Source organism: Lissotriton vulgaris, chromosome 2_1 (assembly GCF_964263255.1).
Source record: "Lissotriton vulgaris chromosome 2_1, aLisVul1.2, whole genome shotgun sequence".
NCBI lineage: Eukaryota > Metazoa > Chordata > Amphibia > Caudata > Salamandridae > Lissotriton > Lissotriton vulgaris.
Window position 1 is genome coordinate 1728309712 of NC_141687.1, and position 16550 is coordinate 1728326261.

Here is a 16550-nt window from a genome sequence, read left to right on the forward strand (position 1 = left end):
CTCAATGTTTAAAGCTTTATTACAAATGTCACAAAAATATGTTAATATTTCACTTCTGTCCTTGGATTTTCGTCACAATAAAAAACACTGAACATAATCTTCACAAAAGTTATTTACAAAAGTTTAAGCTATTTCCATTATAAATTACAAGAACTTTTATTTAAGTATTATTATTACAAAAAATTAAAAGCCATTGTTATTTGTATTATCAATACATCTAAGTCACGTAAATACAACACATATTGCATTACAAGTGCTATAGGTGTCACATTTGCGAAAGTTATAACTATTGGCATTGTAAATACCAAAGCTAATAATTTTGCTATTTTCAAAACCAACACATAAAAAAATGTGTTTTTTACAATACCAATAGCTCAAACTTTCCTAATGCGAGACCTATTGCATTGCAAATGCTTGTTCTTTTTGCAAACTGGCCCATTCTATGAATCGGCCTGTTTGCGAACGGAAAAAGGCGTGATGCATGTGCTCCTATATTTTTTACCTTATCTAATGAAAGCTTTCTTATTTAATATAATAGGGAAACATATAAGGAAAACCTTTTTGTCAGATACTTATAAATGTAAATATGTGAAAATTATTTTAATAATATTAGTGATTTAACAACAATAGCTAAATCGATTTTCTTTCATGATGTTTTTGTTGCGTTTTTTTCTTAGCAAAGACAGTTACTACTCACATTTTTAGTTTGCATACCATTACATTGAAAGTGTTAATGTATGCAAACTGAAAACTTGCCTAGTAATAATAAAACCCAACATTACATACAAATACACTACACTACACAAAGTTAAAAACACTACCAAAACCCTCAAAAATACACTACCCTACACTACTAAAACACCACTACACTACCCTAAACACTAAATCACTACCCCCTGCATGACACTGCCCCTAGCCCCAATCCTGTCACTACTCCCTAACACTACTCCCTAACACTACCCTGCACAACGCCAACACTACCCTAAACCCTACAACAGTACCCTACACTACACAAAGACTACAACACTACCCTAAACCCTAAAACACTACCCCTAGCACGACCTTACCCCTACTCCCAGTCGGTCCCCGTCACTTAAATACTACCTGCATGACCCCTTGACACTACCCTAAACACTAAAACACTACCCTACACTACAAAAACACTACTACACTACCCTACCCTAAATGCTAAAACACTACCCCCAGATCGACCCTACCCTACTCACAGTCCGTCCTCATCACTTAAACACTACCCTGCACGACCCCTGACACTACCCTAAACCTTAAAACACTACCCTACACTACACAAACACTACTGCACTAGTCCTAATCCTAAAACACAACCCAGCATGACCATGCCCCTACCCCCAGTCCATCTCGTACACTGAAACACTACCCTGCTCAACACCCAACTCTACCCTAAACCCTAAAATGCTACCCTACAGTACACACACTACACACACTACTACACTACCCTAAACTCTAAATCTCTACCCCAGCACGACCCTACCCCTACTCCAAGTCCGTCACCTTCACTTAAACACTACCCTGCACGACCCCCCCTGACACTACCCTAAACCCAAAAACAGTACCCTACACTACACAAACACTACTTATCACTACCCTTATTCCTAAAACACTATCCCAGCATGGCCATGCCCCTACCCCCAGTCCATCCCCTACACTGGAACAGTGTAGGTGACCTGACCTGACATCGTCAGAGACGGTCGCTCCACCCGCCGCGCGGCTCCTCGGTGAGTTCACCCGGTCTCCCTGCTCCCAACGACTTAAGACTACGCGACCCTCAATGCACTCAACACCGGCCAAATCCCCGGCTGCCACCGAGCCACCCCAGGACGCACCCACGGACCCTTCACCTGCCAATCCTGCAAGTTCTCCTGCATCCGGACCTGCACCGCACCCGCCAAGACAAGCCAAGCACCAGCAGCAACCACCTGAAGTGCATCCTGCTCAACACTCGCTCCGTCCACAGGCACGCCGTAGAACTCTGGAACCTCCTCGAAACCACATCTCCAGAAGTCGCCTTCCTCACGAAAACCTGGATGAACGCCTCCTCAGCACCCGACATCGCCATCCCGGACGGATACAAGATCACCTGGAGTGACCACGTCAACCAGACTGGAGCAGGCATCGCCATCGTCCATAAGAACACCATCCGCATCACGACCAACTCCGACGACACCCTCACAGCCGCCGAACACCTGCACTTCCAGATCCACACCGACCCCAAGACCACCCTCAGAGGCACCCTCATCTACAGACCCCCAGGACCACGCACACAATTCAGCGAAGACATCGCCAACTTCATCAGCCCGCGCGCCCTCCCCTCCGCTGACTACATCCTCCTCGGGGACCTCAACTTCCACCTGGAGAACAACAACGACAACAACACCACCACCCTGCTGGACAACCTTGCCAACCTCGGACTCAAGCAACTGGTGACCACCCCCACCCACTACGCCGGCCATAAGCTTTACCCCGTCTTCTCCTCCAGCAAGGACATCTCCTTCAGCCACGCCACCGGACTCCACTGGACAGACCACAGCTGCGTCCACTTCAGCTTCAGAAGGACCATGACCCACCACCACCTGCAACAGGTTCCCTGCAGAAGCTGGAACAAGATCACAGCCACTAGCTCTCCACATCCCTGAGCCAGAACCCTCCCGCCAGCTCAGCGAACCCCAACCAAGCCACCAACAACCTCACGAGGTGGATCAGCAACTGCGCAGACGACCTCGCTCCACTGAAGACCCCCCCCCCAGACCTGGCACCAAGAAGGCATCCTGGGTTTCCCGACAAACTCAAGAGCTCCAAGAAGAACTGCCAAGCCCTCGAGAAAGCCTGGCGCAGATACCCAACTACAGACAATATGACCACCCTCAATCTCGCCACTCAAAAGCATCACCAGCTGATCCACGTCACCAAGAAAACTGCATTCAAGGAACGACTGGACAACAACGTCCACAACAGCAAGGAACTCTTCAACATTGTCAAAGAGCTCTCGAACCCTAGCGCCGGAAGCAACAACATCACTCCCTCGCAAGACCTCTGCAACTCGCTCGCCTCGTTCTTCCACAGCAAGATCGCAGATATACACAACAGTTTCAGCACACAGCCAACACACCCCACGACCGTACCAACGCCCGACACCACCACCCTCCGCGCCTGGACCCCGGTCAACACCGAAGACACCATCCGCACAATGAACTCCATCCACTCCGGATCACCAACCGACCCCTGCCCTCACCACGTCATCAACAAGGCCGACTCCGTCATCGCACCCCATCTACGGGACATCATCAACGCCTTCTTCAACACCGCCACCTTCCCAGAGAGTTGGAAGCACGCCAAACTCAGCGCCCTACTGAAGAAACCATCAGCGGACCCCACCGACCTCAAGAACTACCGCCCCATCTTGCTCCTTCCTTTTCCTGCCAAAGTCAGCTGGCCGCCTTCCTCAAGACTAATGGATCCCTCGACCACTCGCAGTCCGGCTTCTGGGCCAACCACAGCACCGAGACCGCCCTCATAGCAGCCACCGACGACATCCGAAACCTGCTCGATAACTGGGAAACAGCGGCCCTCATCCTCCTGGACCTCTCTGCGGCGTTCGACACGGTCTGCCACCGCATCCTAGTTCAGCGCCTCAACAACATCGGAATCCAGGAGAAGGCACTGGAATGGATCATCTCCTTCCTCGCCGGAAGAACACAGAGAGTCCGCCTCCCCCCGTTCAGATCCGAGGCCACCAAAGTCATCTGCGGCGTACCACAAGGATCATCACTCAGCCCTATGCTGTTCAACATCTACATGATCCCCCTTGCGGCCATCGCACGCCAACACAACCTCAACATCATCTCCTACGCGACGACACCCAGCTGATCCTCTCCCTCACCAACGACCCCGCCACCGCCAGAACCAACCTACACGAAGGGATGAAAGACGTAGCCGAGTGGATGATGAACAGCCGCCTGAAACTGAACTCAGATAAGACGGAAGTCCTCATCCTGGGATCTTCGCCCTCCGCCTGTGACGACTCCTGGTGGCCCCCTGCCCTGGGCAGCGCACCCAAGATAACAGACCACGCACGCAACCTGGGCTTCATCCTGGACTCCTCCCTCTCCATGACCAGACAAGTCAACGCTGTCTCCTCGTCATGTTTCAACATCCTACGCATGCTACGTAAGATCTTCCGGTGGATCCCCACCGAAACCAGGAAGACGTCACACAGGCCCTCATCACCAGCCGACTGGACTACGGCAACTCCCTCTACGCCGGAACCACAGCCAAACTCCAGAAAAGACTCCAGCGCATTCAGCACGCCTCATCCTGGACATTCCCCGACACAGCCACATCTCCGTACACCTGAGAAACCTGCACTGGCTCCCCGTCAGCAAGAGAATCACGTTCCGACTCCTCACCCACGCTCACAAAGCTCTCCACAACCAAGGCCCAAGATACCTCAACGACCGCCTGACCTTCTACACTCCCACCCGCCAGCTTCGATCGACCACCCACGCCCTCGCCACCGTCCCCCGCATCCGAAGAGCCCCAACGGGAGGAAGATCCTTCTCCTACCTGGCTGCCAAGACGTGGAACTCCCTCCCCATCCGCCTCCGCCTGACCCAAGACCACCTCTCCTTCAGTAAGCAACTCAAGACCTGGCTGTTCAAACAGTAGCGGACCCCCCTCCCCTAAGCGCCTTGAGACCCTCCGGGTGAGTAGCGCGCTATACAAATGCTTTGATTGATTAATTGATTGATTGAAACACTACCCTGCATAACCCCCGACACTACCCTAAACCCTAAAACACTACCCTACACTACACAAACATTACAACACTACCCTAAACCCTAAAACACTACCCTAAGCACGACCCTGCCCCTACTTCCAGTCCTGCCCCTACATGCAAACACTTCTCTACACAACCTCCTGACACTACCCTAAACCCTAAAACACTACACAAACACTACTCTAAACCCTAAAACACTACCCTACGCACAACCCTTCCCCATCCCCCACTCCTGTACCTACACACAAACACTACCCTACACGACCCACAACACTACCCTTAAACTAAAAACACTACTCCTCAAACACAAACCCTACAAAATTAAACAGTCCCTCTTACCTGTATCACCATGGTGGGTGCCTGGAGCCATCAACGTTGCCTCATCGGAGCCGTCATCGCTGCCTCCCTGACTCCCATATTACTATGCATGCGTCTTAACAGCGGATGCGAATTAATACCATATGTACTAAAGGCTCTGCGTTATTTGCAACGCGTGCGTAGTAATGGTAAGCGGTGTAATGACCGAGTACAAAAGGATATTACCCGTGTTTACTTCTCAGACAGAAGGAAGAAAATTTGAATGATCTGGATGAGGAAATGTCCAACTGTCACTCATCTCCTGGTCTCCTTCCAACAGACCTAGCTTCCTCTGTCTCTTCTAAATTATTATTTTGTACTTGGGAGTGAACAGTAGAGTATCTTTCTGAGCCTTTGGAGAGTACTCCTAGTTCAAAGGTAGACCTGAAACAACGTTTTCTCCAAAGTCCTATTGAGTTGATTGGGATTCTTATAGAAAGAAAAAGCAAGTCTTCTTTATCTTTCATTTGAACTGCTTTAATGGTTTCCATGCAGGTGTTTTTGAAAGGCTAACTCAATCTGTGGGTGCTGATTCCATTTAATATTTACAACAGCGTGATTTAGTTCTTCAATTTTCAGAAAGACATACCTCCAACAACATGCCAAATCCTCTGTTTCACTGGCAGCAAAGATGCAAGACTCTTGCCTACTTGCCTTCACTTTTATCTTATCTAATTTTCTTCAAACCTCCCCCCTGACAGGCCAGATGACTAAACCCTCCCAGGGCTCATGTAGATGCAAACCTCCCCAGGTCCCAGTTGTCACCCAACCAATGTTACAATTTCCACTAGGATACAAAAATCACTTCTTCACAAAGGGAGCAAGTATTATGGCCTCATTCAACACAGAAACTCTAAGTTGGATGTGGGGACTTTTTTATTCTGTCAATTGGGTTGCAGTCTAATGAAATCAGGCATTGGGCAAATGTAGTTCTATGGGAGATTAGGTGTAAAGAGGGGCAATTAGGTGAAAACACTACATGGTTTTGCCAGGCAAAGAGGGTTAGCCGATTAAGAAAACCATAGCTACATTTCTGTCAAGCAGTATGGCTTCTTACAGTTTGTGTAAATAAAAATCAAATACATAAATTTACTTTATAATACTGATTTATCTATATGCTACAAACTTGAAGTTTCTAGCCAGTAGCTGCTCCTGGAAGGAGTGCCGCGGGCGGTGAGGCGGGGGATTCAGCATGCGCAATGAAATTCGTTTTTTATTTATTTATTTACATTACTCTGGTCGGCCATGAGACGGAGTTTACTACCCCCCGCCCTACCCCATCTCGCCTGGCTCCACCAACCCGCAGCACTCCCTCTAGGAGCCGCTAATGTTTCTAGCATTTTCCTAACACACTTTAGACAAGTGCTAAGGTAAATATACTGATTGTTAAAGCACAGGCCTCTGTAGCTACTGCACAAAATTTAGTTAGATGCACAATAGTTTTTTTCTTGTCTAAGAGGGGAAACAACTCCTTTAAGTTTCCATTCAAATTTGAACATTGCTCATCTATTCAAAACCTTTACATGCAATACAGCATAGCCAAAGTCTCAAATCTGCCACGTCAGAGATAAAAATCAGATTACAGTTCTTTCAAACAACCTCTGACACCAAACATGGATTTATACAATAGGTGAATCTCTTTTAAATTAGTCTGGGGCAAGATTTTTATTGCACAGGTATAATCTGTGATTTCTTTCATTTTTCGTTAATCATTTTACACAAAATGGCTAAAATTGTGGCATTATACCATGTCATCTAATTTTACGTCCTTTGAGAAACAACACAAATAACGCGCAAGCAGCCACTGGTCATTTTGTCCAATGTATTACTCACTCTCTCATATAAAGACACAAGGATGTATTTTGCAGTACAAAAAAACATCAAATGCTTTGCTTGATTAATTTCCATGAAACTGTGAGTAATTACACAAAGGGAAACTATGCAAATTTCGTACACACCTATTCTAAATGCCAATAAGGAAGACAGTCCAGGTTTTACCTTTATGCAGCTGTGCAACACATTTTTGCACTTTTATAGGTGGCTTTTCATAGAGTACACTTTGTCAATTTGAGCACTCAGCATTTTTATCTTTCCGGCATAATAAATGCATCTAAGAGCTTATTAGCATGGCCCAGCTCCTTCAGAAGATGAACAAAAGATGTCCAACATCAAAAATAAACAAGAATGGAAAGTGCAATTGGTCTTGCACTTGTTTGAATTAGTGCTATTGGAATTTAAAATGGCAATGTTATTTACCTATGTGTTGTGGAGTGTATGTATGTGGTGGGTGGTGGAATTATGTGGGTTGGATTGGATTAGTTAATTGTGTAATTGTGTGGAGTGGATTTGTGTAGAGGAATTATATGGAATGGTGTGCTATGGAATTGTTTGGATAGTAATAATGTGGTATTGAGTGTACTGGAATTATGTGGAGTGGGATTGTGTGTTATGGAGTGTAATTATGTGGAATGTTATTTTGTGTTGTGGAGTAGTGTGTAGTGTAGTGGAGTTTATTATGTAGCATGCTGTTGAATTTTTAGGCATGATGTGGAATTGTGTGTTGTGTATTGGATGTATGTGGTGTGGTGTGTCAGTGTGTTGTTAAGTTGTATTATGTGGTTCGATGTTGAATTATATGGAGTGAATTGGAAATGTGTTGAGTTGAATTGTGTGACATGGAACTGTGTGGATAGCTTTGCGTTTTTGTTGAAGAAAAATAACAAATAGGTAGGAGCTAAGCTCTAGATCTGTGTGTTTGAATGCTAAAAAAAAATAGGCAGTCTCAAACAACTGGAGACACTAATTACTGCATGTTAACTAATTCCAAAATTCTAACACTATTGCCATATATAAACCATTAGGGCTTATGCAACAGAAAAAACTCATTCCCACAAGCTCAGACGACAGATGCTAATCTTCAGCCTATGCTGCAAGTATGTGTCCCAGACAACTCTGAATAAGCCGACATAGGAACAGACCACACTATCAGAACATGAGCAGCAAATGAAACCTGTTGGATCATGGTCAGAGCATAAACACTGATTGCCATGGCATGTTCACATGAGACCAGAAACACTGGATGTGTGTAGCGGCCGAGCATTTCCAGATCATTTTAATCTGCTTTGTGGGCATGCTCCTCCTATTATCATCGTTTTGTGATCTGTTTCAGATTCAATCTAATTTAGACTTGATATGACTCTGCAACTTATCCACCAATAAAATGCCTGATGGCAGGTGAAGAAGTAATACATGCTCTGAAGGACATGAACAGCTCCTGACTATGCTTCAATAAAAAGGCCACTGCTCTGCTAGATAATAGAGTTGTGAATTTCAAAGGAGACACTCCCTGGGAGGAGGAATGATACACCAAACAGCCAATACCATGAGCTGAGAATTGTCATCAAAAGATCCAACAAAGAAATAAAGTTGTCTGTAACCAAACCTAAAAAGTAACCCCTTCCTTAGCTACACTTAAAGTGAAACTTCAATGGCCTGTGCCGAATGCATGAAGCCTTGCATAGTTGTGCACCTTTTTACCAAACCACATATTTCTAGACAGCCTGCAGAGCAGACATCAAAGACCTGTCTCACATGGTATGCTAATTAACCATGTTTTCGTATACTCAGTCGTAATGCAGTATATGTATTACTAGAGCTTCCAACACCACTGTGAGACTAAAGCACTTACAGTGGAAGCCCCATGTTCTCGACTGCCCGTCCACCCTGCATAACCCGTTGTGCTCTTACCCTAAGAGTTACAAATGGGAAGAACTCTGCATATGCATGCTTGACACTCAGGAGACAGTTCTCATTCCAAGTCAGCATTGGAACAAGACATGTTCATGTTTAGGCAAGTACTTGCAGTGTAGACCTACCAGTTTTGTGCACTTACAGCTCCTAGTCACAACACACATAACCAGGCAGCACTAGACCACACATCTCAAGCACAGCTGTTGAATAAGCGATTACATTAGCTTGACTCAACCACAGAACTCCTTAATAGCCAAAATCGATCCCCAAAAATCCAAGCACAAGTAAAAGAATAAAATAGTTAAAAACCCTCTGTTCTGTACACCCAGGAGTGCTCCACCCAGACAACAAAATGGTGTATTTCTGTACTCTCCTCATCCGACTGAGCCTGTCTTGCTATTCCCAAAATTGGTAGTAAAATTGCTTCAACAGCACTTTCTGCACGTAATGCTGTAATCCTGAGTATTTCACAGAGGACAACGTCCTCCACCTTTAATTTGGAATTGTTAAAAACAATGTACTTTTAGCAGACCTCAGAATCTCACATGCTGTGAAAGCCAGCTCTGTAGGTGCGGTGAGTAACATTGAGCTTCCAACAATGCTGGCCTCGTGGCCTCATAGGACTATTACTCCTGCATCCACCATACATGGTCTCAGGATTACCCTCCTCTTCACTCCATAAGTACCACATCAGCATGCCAAGGACTGCACATGAATAATTAAAGGCAATCACTACAGCTAGAGCAGAGATGGACATCAAAGCGATAGGGTAGTGCAGAATGAGACACATGTAAATAGGATGCTTTGACAAGGGTGCCAGCAGGATGAAGGTCAGTAGAGGTTGGGGAAGGAAGCCCCTGTATGCCTAGTATTCAAGAATGCTGACAAATTAAGCACACAGCATCACAGTAGAAGAACTAGCAGTCTTCCTTGGAGAAAGCCCACATGTCTGTTGTTAGAAATGGGGGGTCGCTAGTTGGCATTGGTTTGCACCTTTGTCCAAGTAGAGACCCTTCTTCCTAGTCAGGGTAAGAGAGTTACTCTCCTAAAACAACCCCTGCTCACTCCCTTTGTACCTTGGCATGAGCAGTCAGGCTTATCTCAGAGGCAGCGTGTAAACCACTTGCACATAACCAACAACAACACAGTGAAAACACTACAAAAGGACTCCTCACCAGTTAAGAAAAATGGGCAACATTTTTATATATTCAAAACAAGACCAAAACAACAAAAATCAGACATACGGTACTTAAAATATGAACTTTGCAAGAATAACTTTAAAAGTGCAATTACTTGAAGTCGATAGCTCTGTCTGGTGCTACTGCAATACTGAAAATGACAGAATCCAACAGTTCCTGCTAACTGCGTAGGAATGGGTCAGCGGTAGGGTCGACAGACTTCTTAACAGTACCTTTTTTAGTTGCGGCTGAGGCGTCCGGATGTGGCAACCTTTGTGGTTGTGATGTGAAGCGTAGCAGTGCAGAGTGCGGTGTCCTCAGGTTGCTGTGCAGGCAGCAGTTCAGTGACGGTCGCCAAGCGGCGTTGGTGGGACTAGGGCTACAATACGAAGGGGGCCGTACTCAATACAGTGCTGACAGATCGCGATGCAGGCAACAGAGCCAGTTCAAGAGCAGTGACGTGTCAGTGAGATCAGAGTGGCGATGTGAAGTTAGGCGGTACGGAATGCAGAGTCCACAGGTCACGTGCAAGCAATGTCTCAATGGTGACAGTGTTTGTAGTCATCGTTGGTGAGACCAGGGTTTCAGTGCGAGTTGTGGCGGTGCTCTCTGCAGGACAGGACATGGAGCCAGCGACAGAGTCAGCTGCTTTTCCTCCTCTGCAGCAACTGAAACCCACAGTTCCAGAGGAAGCGCCCAGAGAGGAGTGCAGTCTTTGCTGTCCCTGAGACTTCGTGAACAGGAGGCAAGCTTGCTTACAAGCCCTTACAGATACTCAGTAACAAGTTAGAGGAAGTTCAGTCCAGTACTTCCACTGCAAAAGGCAGCAGAACCAACTGCATGCCAAACCAACAAAGTGACAACACTGCAAATAGGCAATACTCCTCTGGCAGATCTTCAAACTCTTCTTCATGGCAGGTTTTGTTTTTAACGTGAGTTCTAAATTTCTGGGGTCTGGGTCCCAATATTTCTGCTTAAAATTAATTTGTTCTCCTGGGGCTAGAGTGCCTGTGCTCAGCAAAACACAGTTCTGTCCTCTCTGGCCCAGCTTCCCAGCAGGAGGTGGAGACAGCATTGTCCAAGGCAGACCAGGCCTATTCAGGTGCAAGGAAATCTCCTCCAACTAATCTAAATCTAGACCAGGTCTATTCAGCCCGGCCTTAACTCATCCAGGAAAGGCAGGACATACTTCGACTCCCCCTCAGTGGTTGTCTGAAGAGAATGCACATCCCCAGCCCCTGTCACTCCAAAGGCAGTCAATCCACAAACCCAGAAGAGGCCCACAGGATGGCTAAGCAAGAAACTACCTACTTTTTAAAAGTGGTATTCTCAAACACAGAACATAAAAATCATCATTACTAAAAGGTGCATTTTTACATTCTGAGTCCATGCATACTAAACTCATTTCCCATCTTATCCCAATGGGAAGTTATGTTTATAAAATGTCATAAGTAAACTCCCATTCTATCCTATGGGGCAGATAGCCTTTCCCTAATGAAAAACTAATGCACTGTAATTCGCTACCAGGACATGTCACACACACCAGCACATTTCCTACCTTTAACTTACACAGCATCCTGCCCACAGGGGTACTTTGGGCCTACCCTAGGGGTGACATATGTAGGAAAAGGGAAAATGAGTGCCTGGTAAGTGGGTGCACTTGCCAGGTCGACATGGAAGTTACAAACTGCATGCAGACACTGCAGTGGCAGGTCTAAGAACCATTCTTAGGGCTGCTTGTGTGGGTGGCACAATCACTGCTGCAGGTCCACTAGTAGCATTTGATTTACAGGCTCCGACACACTTAGTGCAATTTACTAGGGACTTACTAGTAAATCAAACATGCCAAACATGGAAACACCACTATAATGCCATTTCCAACAGGAGCACTTGCACTTTAACCATGAACAGCAGTGAGAAAGTGAGCAGTAATACTAAGCTAGCAAAACAGAGTCAAAACCGAGAGGTCAACAAGCAACGAGACAGGTGAAATACACCAAATGATGTCAGGTCTAACATCTCTCCATATATCAACTCTGGAAGGCATTGCAGTACCAGTGTACCAGTGCTGGTGCCAACAAATGAGGCATCAAACTAGAAAAAAACATCTGAAGCACAGGCCAAGGAACAGATACTGTGCATGGCTCAATCAAAGGCATCTCTCTGAATTGATCTCTTCCAGGACAGGGTAATCATGGAAGCTTCCTTCTAACACAAAAGCAGGCCCTTCTCAGGCTTTACTGTGCTACTGTTTTTCTGCTCATTAGTGCATGTCAGAAACAAATGCTGTGTGTGTTAGCTGAGAGGTGAAAAGTGTGCCTGCAACAGCAGGTAGGAGAAAGTCATTTAAGAAAATAGTGCTGGCAGAATGTAAATATGTAAATAAAACAGACTGAGTAACAACACATGTAACAGGGACAGTCCTCATGGTAGGTTACAAAGGGATGAAAAGAGGTACGGAGGAGGGCCTACTAAGCCTATTCATGAATCAAAATACACCATTTACAAAGGACAGTAACAGGAGACAATTGAAAAGATGGGTTGAGCTTAAAGTCCATACCTCAATACAGCATGTCTCGAACAGACTGTGCAAGCGCTGACTAGGCAAGACCTCAAAAACAGCAAGAATACAGTAAAAAGTTATAGTTCCTTCCCTGTAATTAGGAAGTTATCCATTCTCCATGTATATTTTGAAGAAATAAACTTGATCCCTGCAGCATCATTTAACACAAATGAAGTTTTAAACGTATTACTGCTGATAGTGAAATATTGCCTATTGCTTCTCTTTAATCACTGACCTTTGTAGCTGTCTTGGTTTATAGATCTTTCAAAGGCACTTACTGTAGAGCTTCTGCGTACAGGACCTGCTTAAGCTTTCTTTATTGTCTAATATTCTTCCACTTTTGATATTCTTTCTATCTCAGATCTCTCTGTCCTTTCCCCACCAGTCATCTCTTCAAGGTTGCCTCCAGCATCATACAACTGCTGATGTATTCGTTAATATGAGATAAAACATTTTGTGCAAGTCTCTACAATTCTACTTGAGTGATGGAGCTGAAGCCCATTAGAAAATATTTCAATTTGGCAATGTAATAGTTATAATGTTAAGGGTATCTGCATGGATGATGTGAAAAAGCAGTTATACTTGTATAAATGTCTGTTGGGAAACAACATGTCTGCCCCCAATCTAGAGGACGGCAAAAAAGGTGACATGCACTGTTATTATAATGTGTGAAAAAATAATATATACTATAAACCTTTAATATGACTTTTAATTTATGCTGAATTGGCCTGAAAATGATTTCTAAAATCGGGGGTGGAAGTCTCTTGATTTTGAGTTTGAGATGTTTAGGTTTGTCCAAAAGGGTGGAGGAACAATAGACAAGTCTTCTTCCATGAATGTTCAATTTCTTACCTCTGTGCAGTGGTGAAGTCACTCTGTTGCACAGTTTCCTTAATACCTGCAATGGCAACTTATCACCCGATTTTGGACACATATCGGAGCAATGTCACATATTATGTTTCTGTTTATGTGGAAATGTAATGTAACCTTTCTGATTGTAGATTCCCCCCATCATACATATCATCAATTGTTCCAACTCAGTCTGCGAGATGACTGGCAACAGAAGCATTATTACTGTTATCTGCCCTCCCATGCTTGTTCCAGTTTGCCTAGATGGAAACCCACCAGCAAAAGTCTATGATGAAGATGTGTGCTGCTTCAATTATGAGTGTCGATGTAAGTGGCAGAAAATTTATTTTGGGTGTAAGTTTGATATGTTTCTCTGACAAGGAGACAGAACTGCTAATGCACCCTGAAATCTGGGTATCAGAAGATAAGCTGTAAGATCTCAAATAGTAATATCTTGTTCTGCAGCTATGCAGTGCCTTATGGCAACAGGCACACTGATTTGAACTTTGATGCTAGGCAGGTGTTTTAATAATCATAGTGTTTGTTACATTTTAGGTAGATTATGGACTAATTGCCCAGGTTTTCGGGGCTCTGTAGTTTAGCAAGATGTTTTTAGAGTATCCGTATATGTGTGGCTTTGAAGTAAGATAAGTCAGGGGAACAATTCGTATTTTTTAAGGAAACATTGGAAGAGGAGGAATTCCAAAAAGTTGTCAAAGAGAGGTCACTACCAAAGAATGTTCCGAGGTTGAGTCTCATTTGAGAGGTTTTGGCAAAGGGCAGCATCACAAGGAATTTTGCTGTGCTGACCGGCGTCAAACAAAAAGAGCAGGAGTACCCCACATGTATGACATACACCGCTTTCCTGTTCTTTTCACCTGCAGCGGCACCCAATATGGGCAGACACACTGCGCCACCGGTGCGTCAAAAAAAGTGACCCACCGGCAGCGCAATCGGCTTTTAAGTAAGTCCCATGGGTTTTTCTCAATTTGTTGTGAATCAATGATGCCTGTGTAAAGGAAACTTAAATGTGAAAGATCCACTATGGCAAAGATTAGGATTCCATTTTAGGACCCTTTCAACCCCATTGATTGAGCTTTACCCAGTGCTAAGAGTCTTTTAGTCAGTATGTCACTCTGTACCTCTGAGTAGATATGTCAGTCACCTGTATGCATGTAGTAGCTCAGACGTACACAATGCAGGTTAGCAGAGCTGAGTTGATTTTGAAAAAGATACATATTGTACAGCATTTCAATGACAATGGTTTTGGAAAAACAGGCAACTAGCTTTAATGGCTTGGTTTAATCCCTCATAAAGAATAGCCAGGGATAGGGTAACTGTGCTAACTATACGTGAATGATCAAGCAGTTGAGAAACAAGTATTGGTCAAAAGTGCAAAAGGCTTTGAAAGGTTGAAGGGCGTGAGAGCAAATTCCATACTGTGGGTGAAGGTGACTAGAGTGTCCCCTCTGACATAGGTGACATGCGTAGCTTACTGCAACAGTGTATCTGTGGGAGAAACTTAAGAACTAGTGAAAGGTACTTGTTGGCAAATCTTAGATTTCAGCGTATTACTTCGAGGGATAGGGGAATCTCAGTGCTATTGAAAAACAATGGCTTGCCCTACTTTGTGCTCCCCTCCAATTTTTGGAAATTCATAAAACAACACTTTTTAAAAGTCAACAGTGCAGTAGGGATACAGGTATCTGAGGTGAACAGAAAACTCAATAATTACACATATGTGTAGTAATAAATGAATAAACTACATTCTGGCATGTTGTGTCCTTGTAAGCTGCTACTTAAAAAAGAAAAATACCAATTTCAAGGTTAGGAGGCTCTGGAGCAAAAGGGGAGGAGTCCTCGAATAAAGATTATCGGAGCAATTTTATTTAACACAAAACATTGATCTAAATGGTAATGGTGTACGTACTGTTCGATTCTACGTTCATGATTAAAAAATACTCAAATGGTAAAATTAGCCTTTCTCATCTCCACAGTATCACAAATGTGCTCTGTTTTTGACAATTTTGAACTTGAAATTTCTGAAAATTGAATAGATGAAATCCAGAGGTTTCTGAAAAATATCACTTTCTTTGGGCTGGGATTTAGCTAAAATTCCAAACCTATTGTATAGAGGTGGGAAGACAAGTATTTTTTACAGAGGTTTCTGAAAAATATCACACATTTTTTGGGCTGGGATTTAGTCAACATTCCAAGCCTATGTATAAAGGTGGGAAGACAAGTATCTTTTTATAGGTAATAGTTTTGGCAAAAATGACTTGTATTACATAAATTATCACTTTAATGGTCGATTATGTGAAAAGTATTTCTTCTGTTACAAATGTCACCCAAGCTATGCACTAATGGCCTTATTCACAATAAAATGACACAGCACGGTGCAGCAAAGCGATTTTGCCTTGCTGCGTCATTTTAAAAGCATAGGAATGTGTTGTATTAACAGTAATGCAATGCACCCCACTGCTTTCCCCTGCGCTGGCGCACAATTGGCTGACGTGTGCTAGCACATGCACACTTTTATCATGCTCAAAGAAACAAGTTGGATGGTGGAACCTTACTTTAAGAAGCACCTGACCAATATAGCCCAATTAATATTTCCCCTCTAAATCTCAACGAGGGAGAAGTGTGCACACTGACAACCACCCACCATCACAATGGTAGTTATATATTGAACTTCGGGATACAGACATACTTTTAAGCAAAGGTGCACCACAACAGGGACATGTGAAAACTAAGGTCTTCTAGTTTGCACAAAAAATATTTACAAAAGAAATTTCTCATATAAAACTGGACAATTATTTTCTCAAAAAAAGATTTTTCTTTATTTATTCCAAATGTTAAAGGACACAGCCGACGCGTTTCGTCCCTACGGGGACTTCTTCAGGGCGAGATAAGTGGAGGAATCTCCTATAGCGCGACGATGTTGTAATGGAGAGGTCCAGATGTGACTTCTATGGTTAAGTTGTATATAGAAGCTGGAACACTGGTTCAAGGATGTCCAGAGTTTCGTCTGATACAATAA

At 44.2% G+C, this 16550-nt stretch overlaps 1 protein-coding gene across 1 annotated transcript in view; it reads left to right on the plus strand.

Moving 5' to 3' along the window:
* The window catches only part of LOC147733201 (mucin-2-like), a 1190401-nt gene that overhangs the window by 995164 nt on the left and 178687 nt on the right, over positions 1–16550 (plus strand). The window contains exon 32 of the mRNA XM_086957735.1: positions 13663–13837. Coding sequence (XP_086813861.1) covers positions 13663–13837 — 175 coding nt within the window. The remainder of the gene's footprint in view (positions 1–13662; positions 13838–16550) is intronic.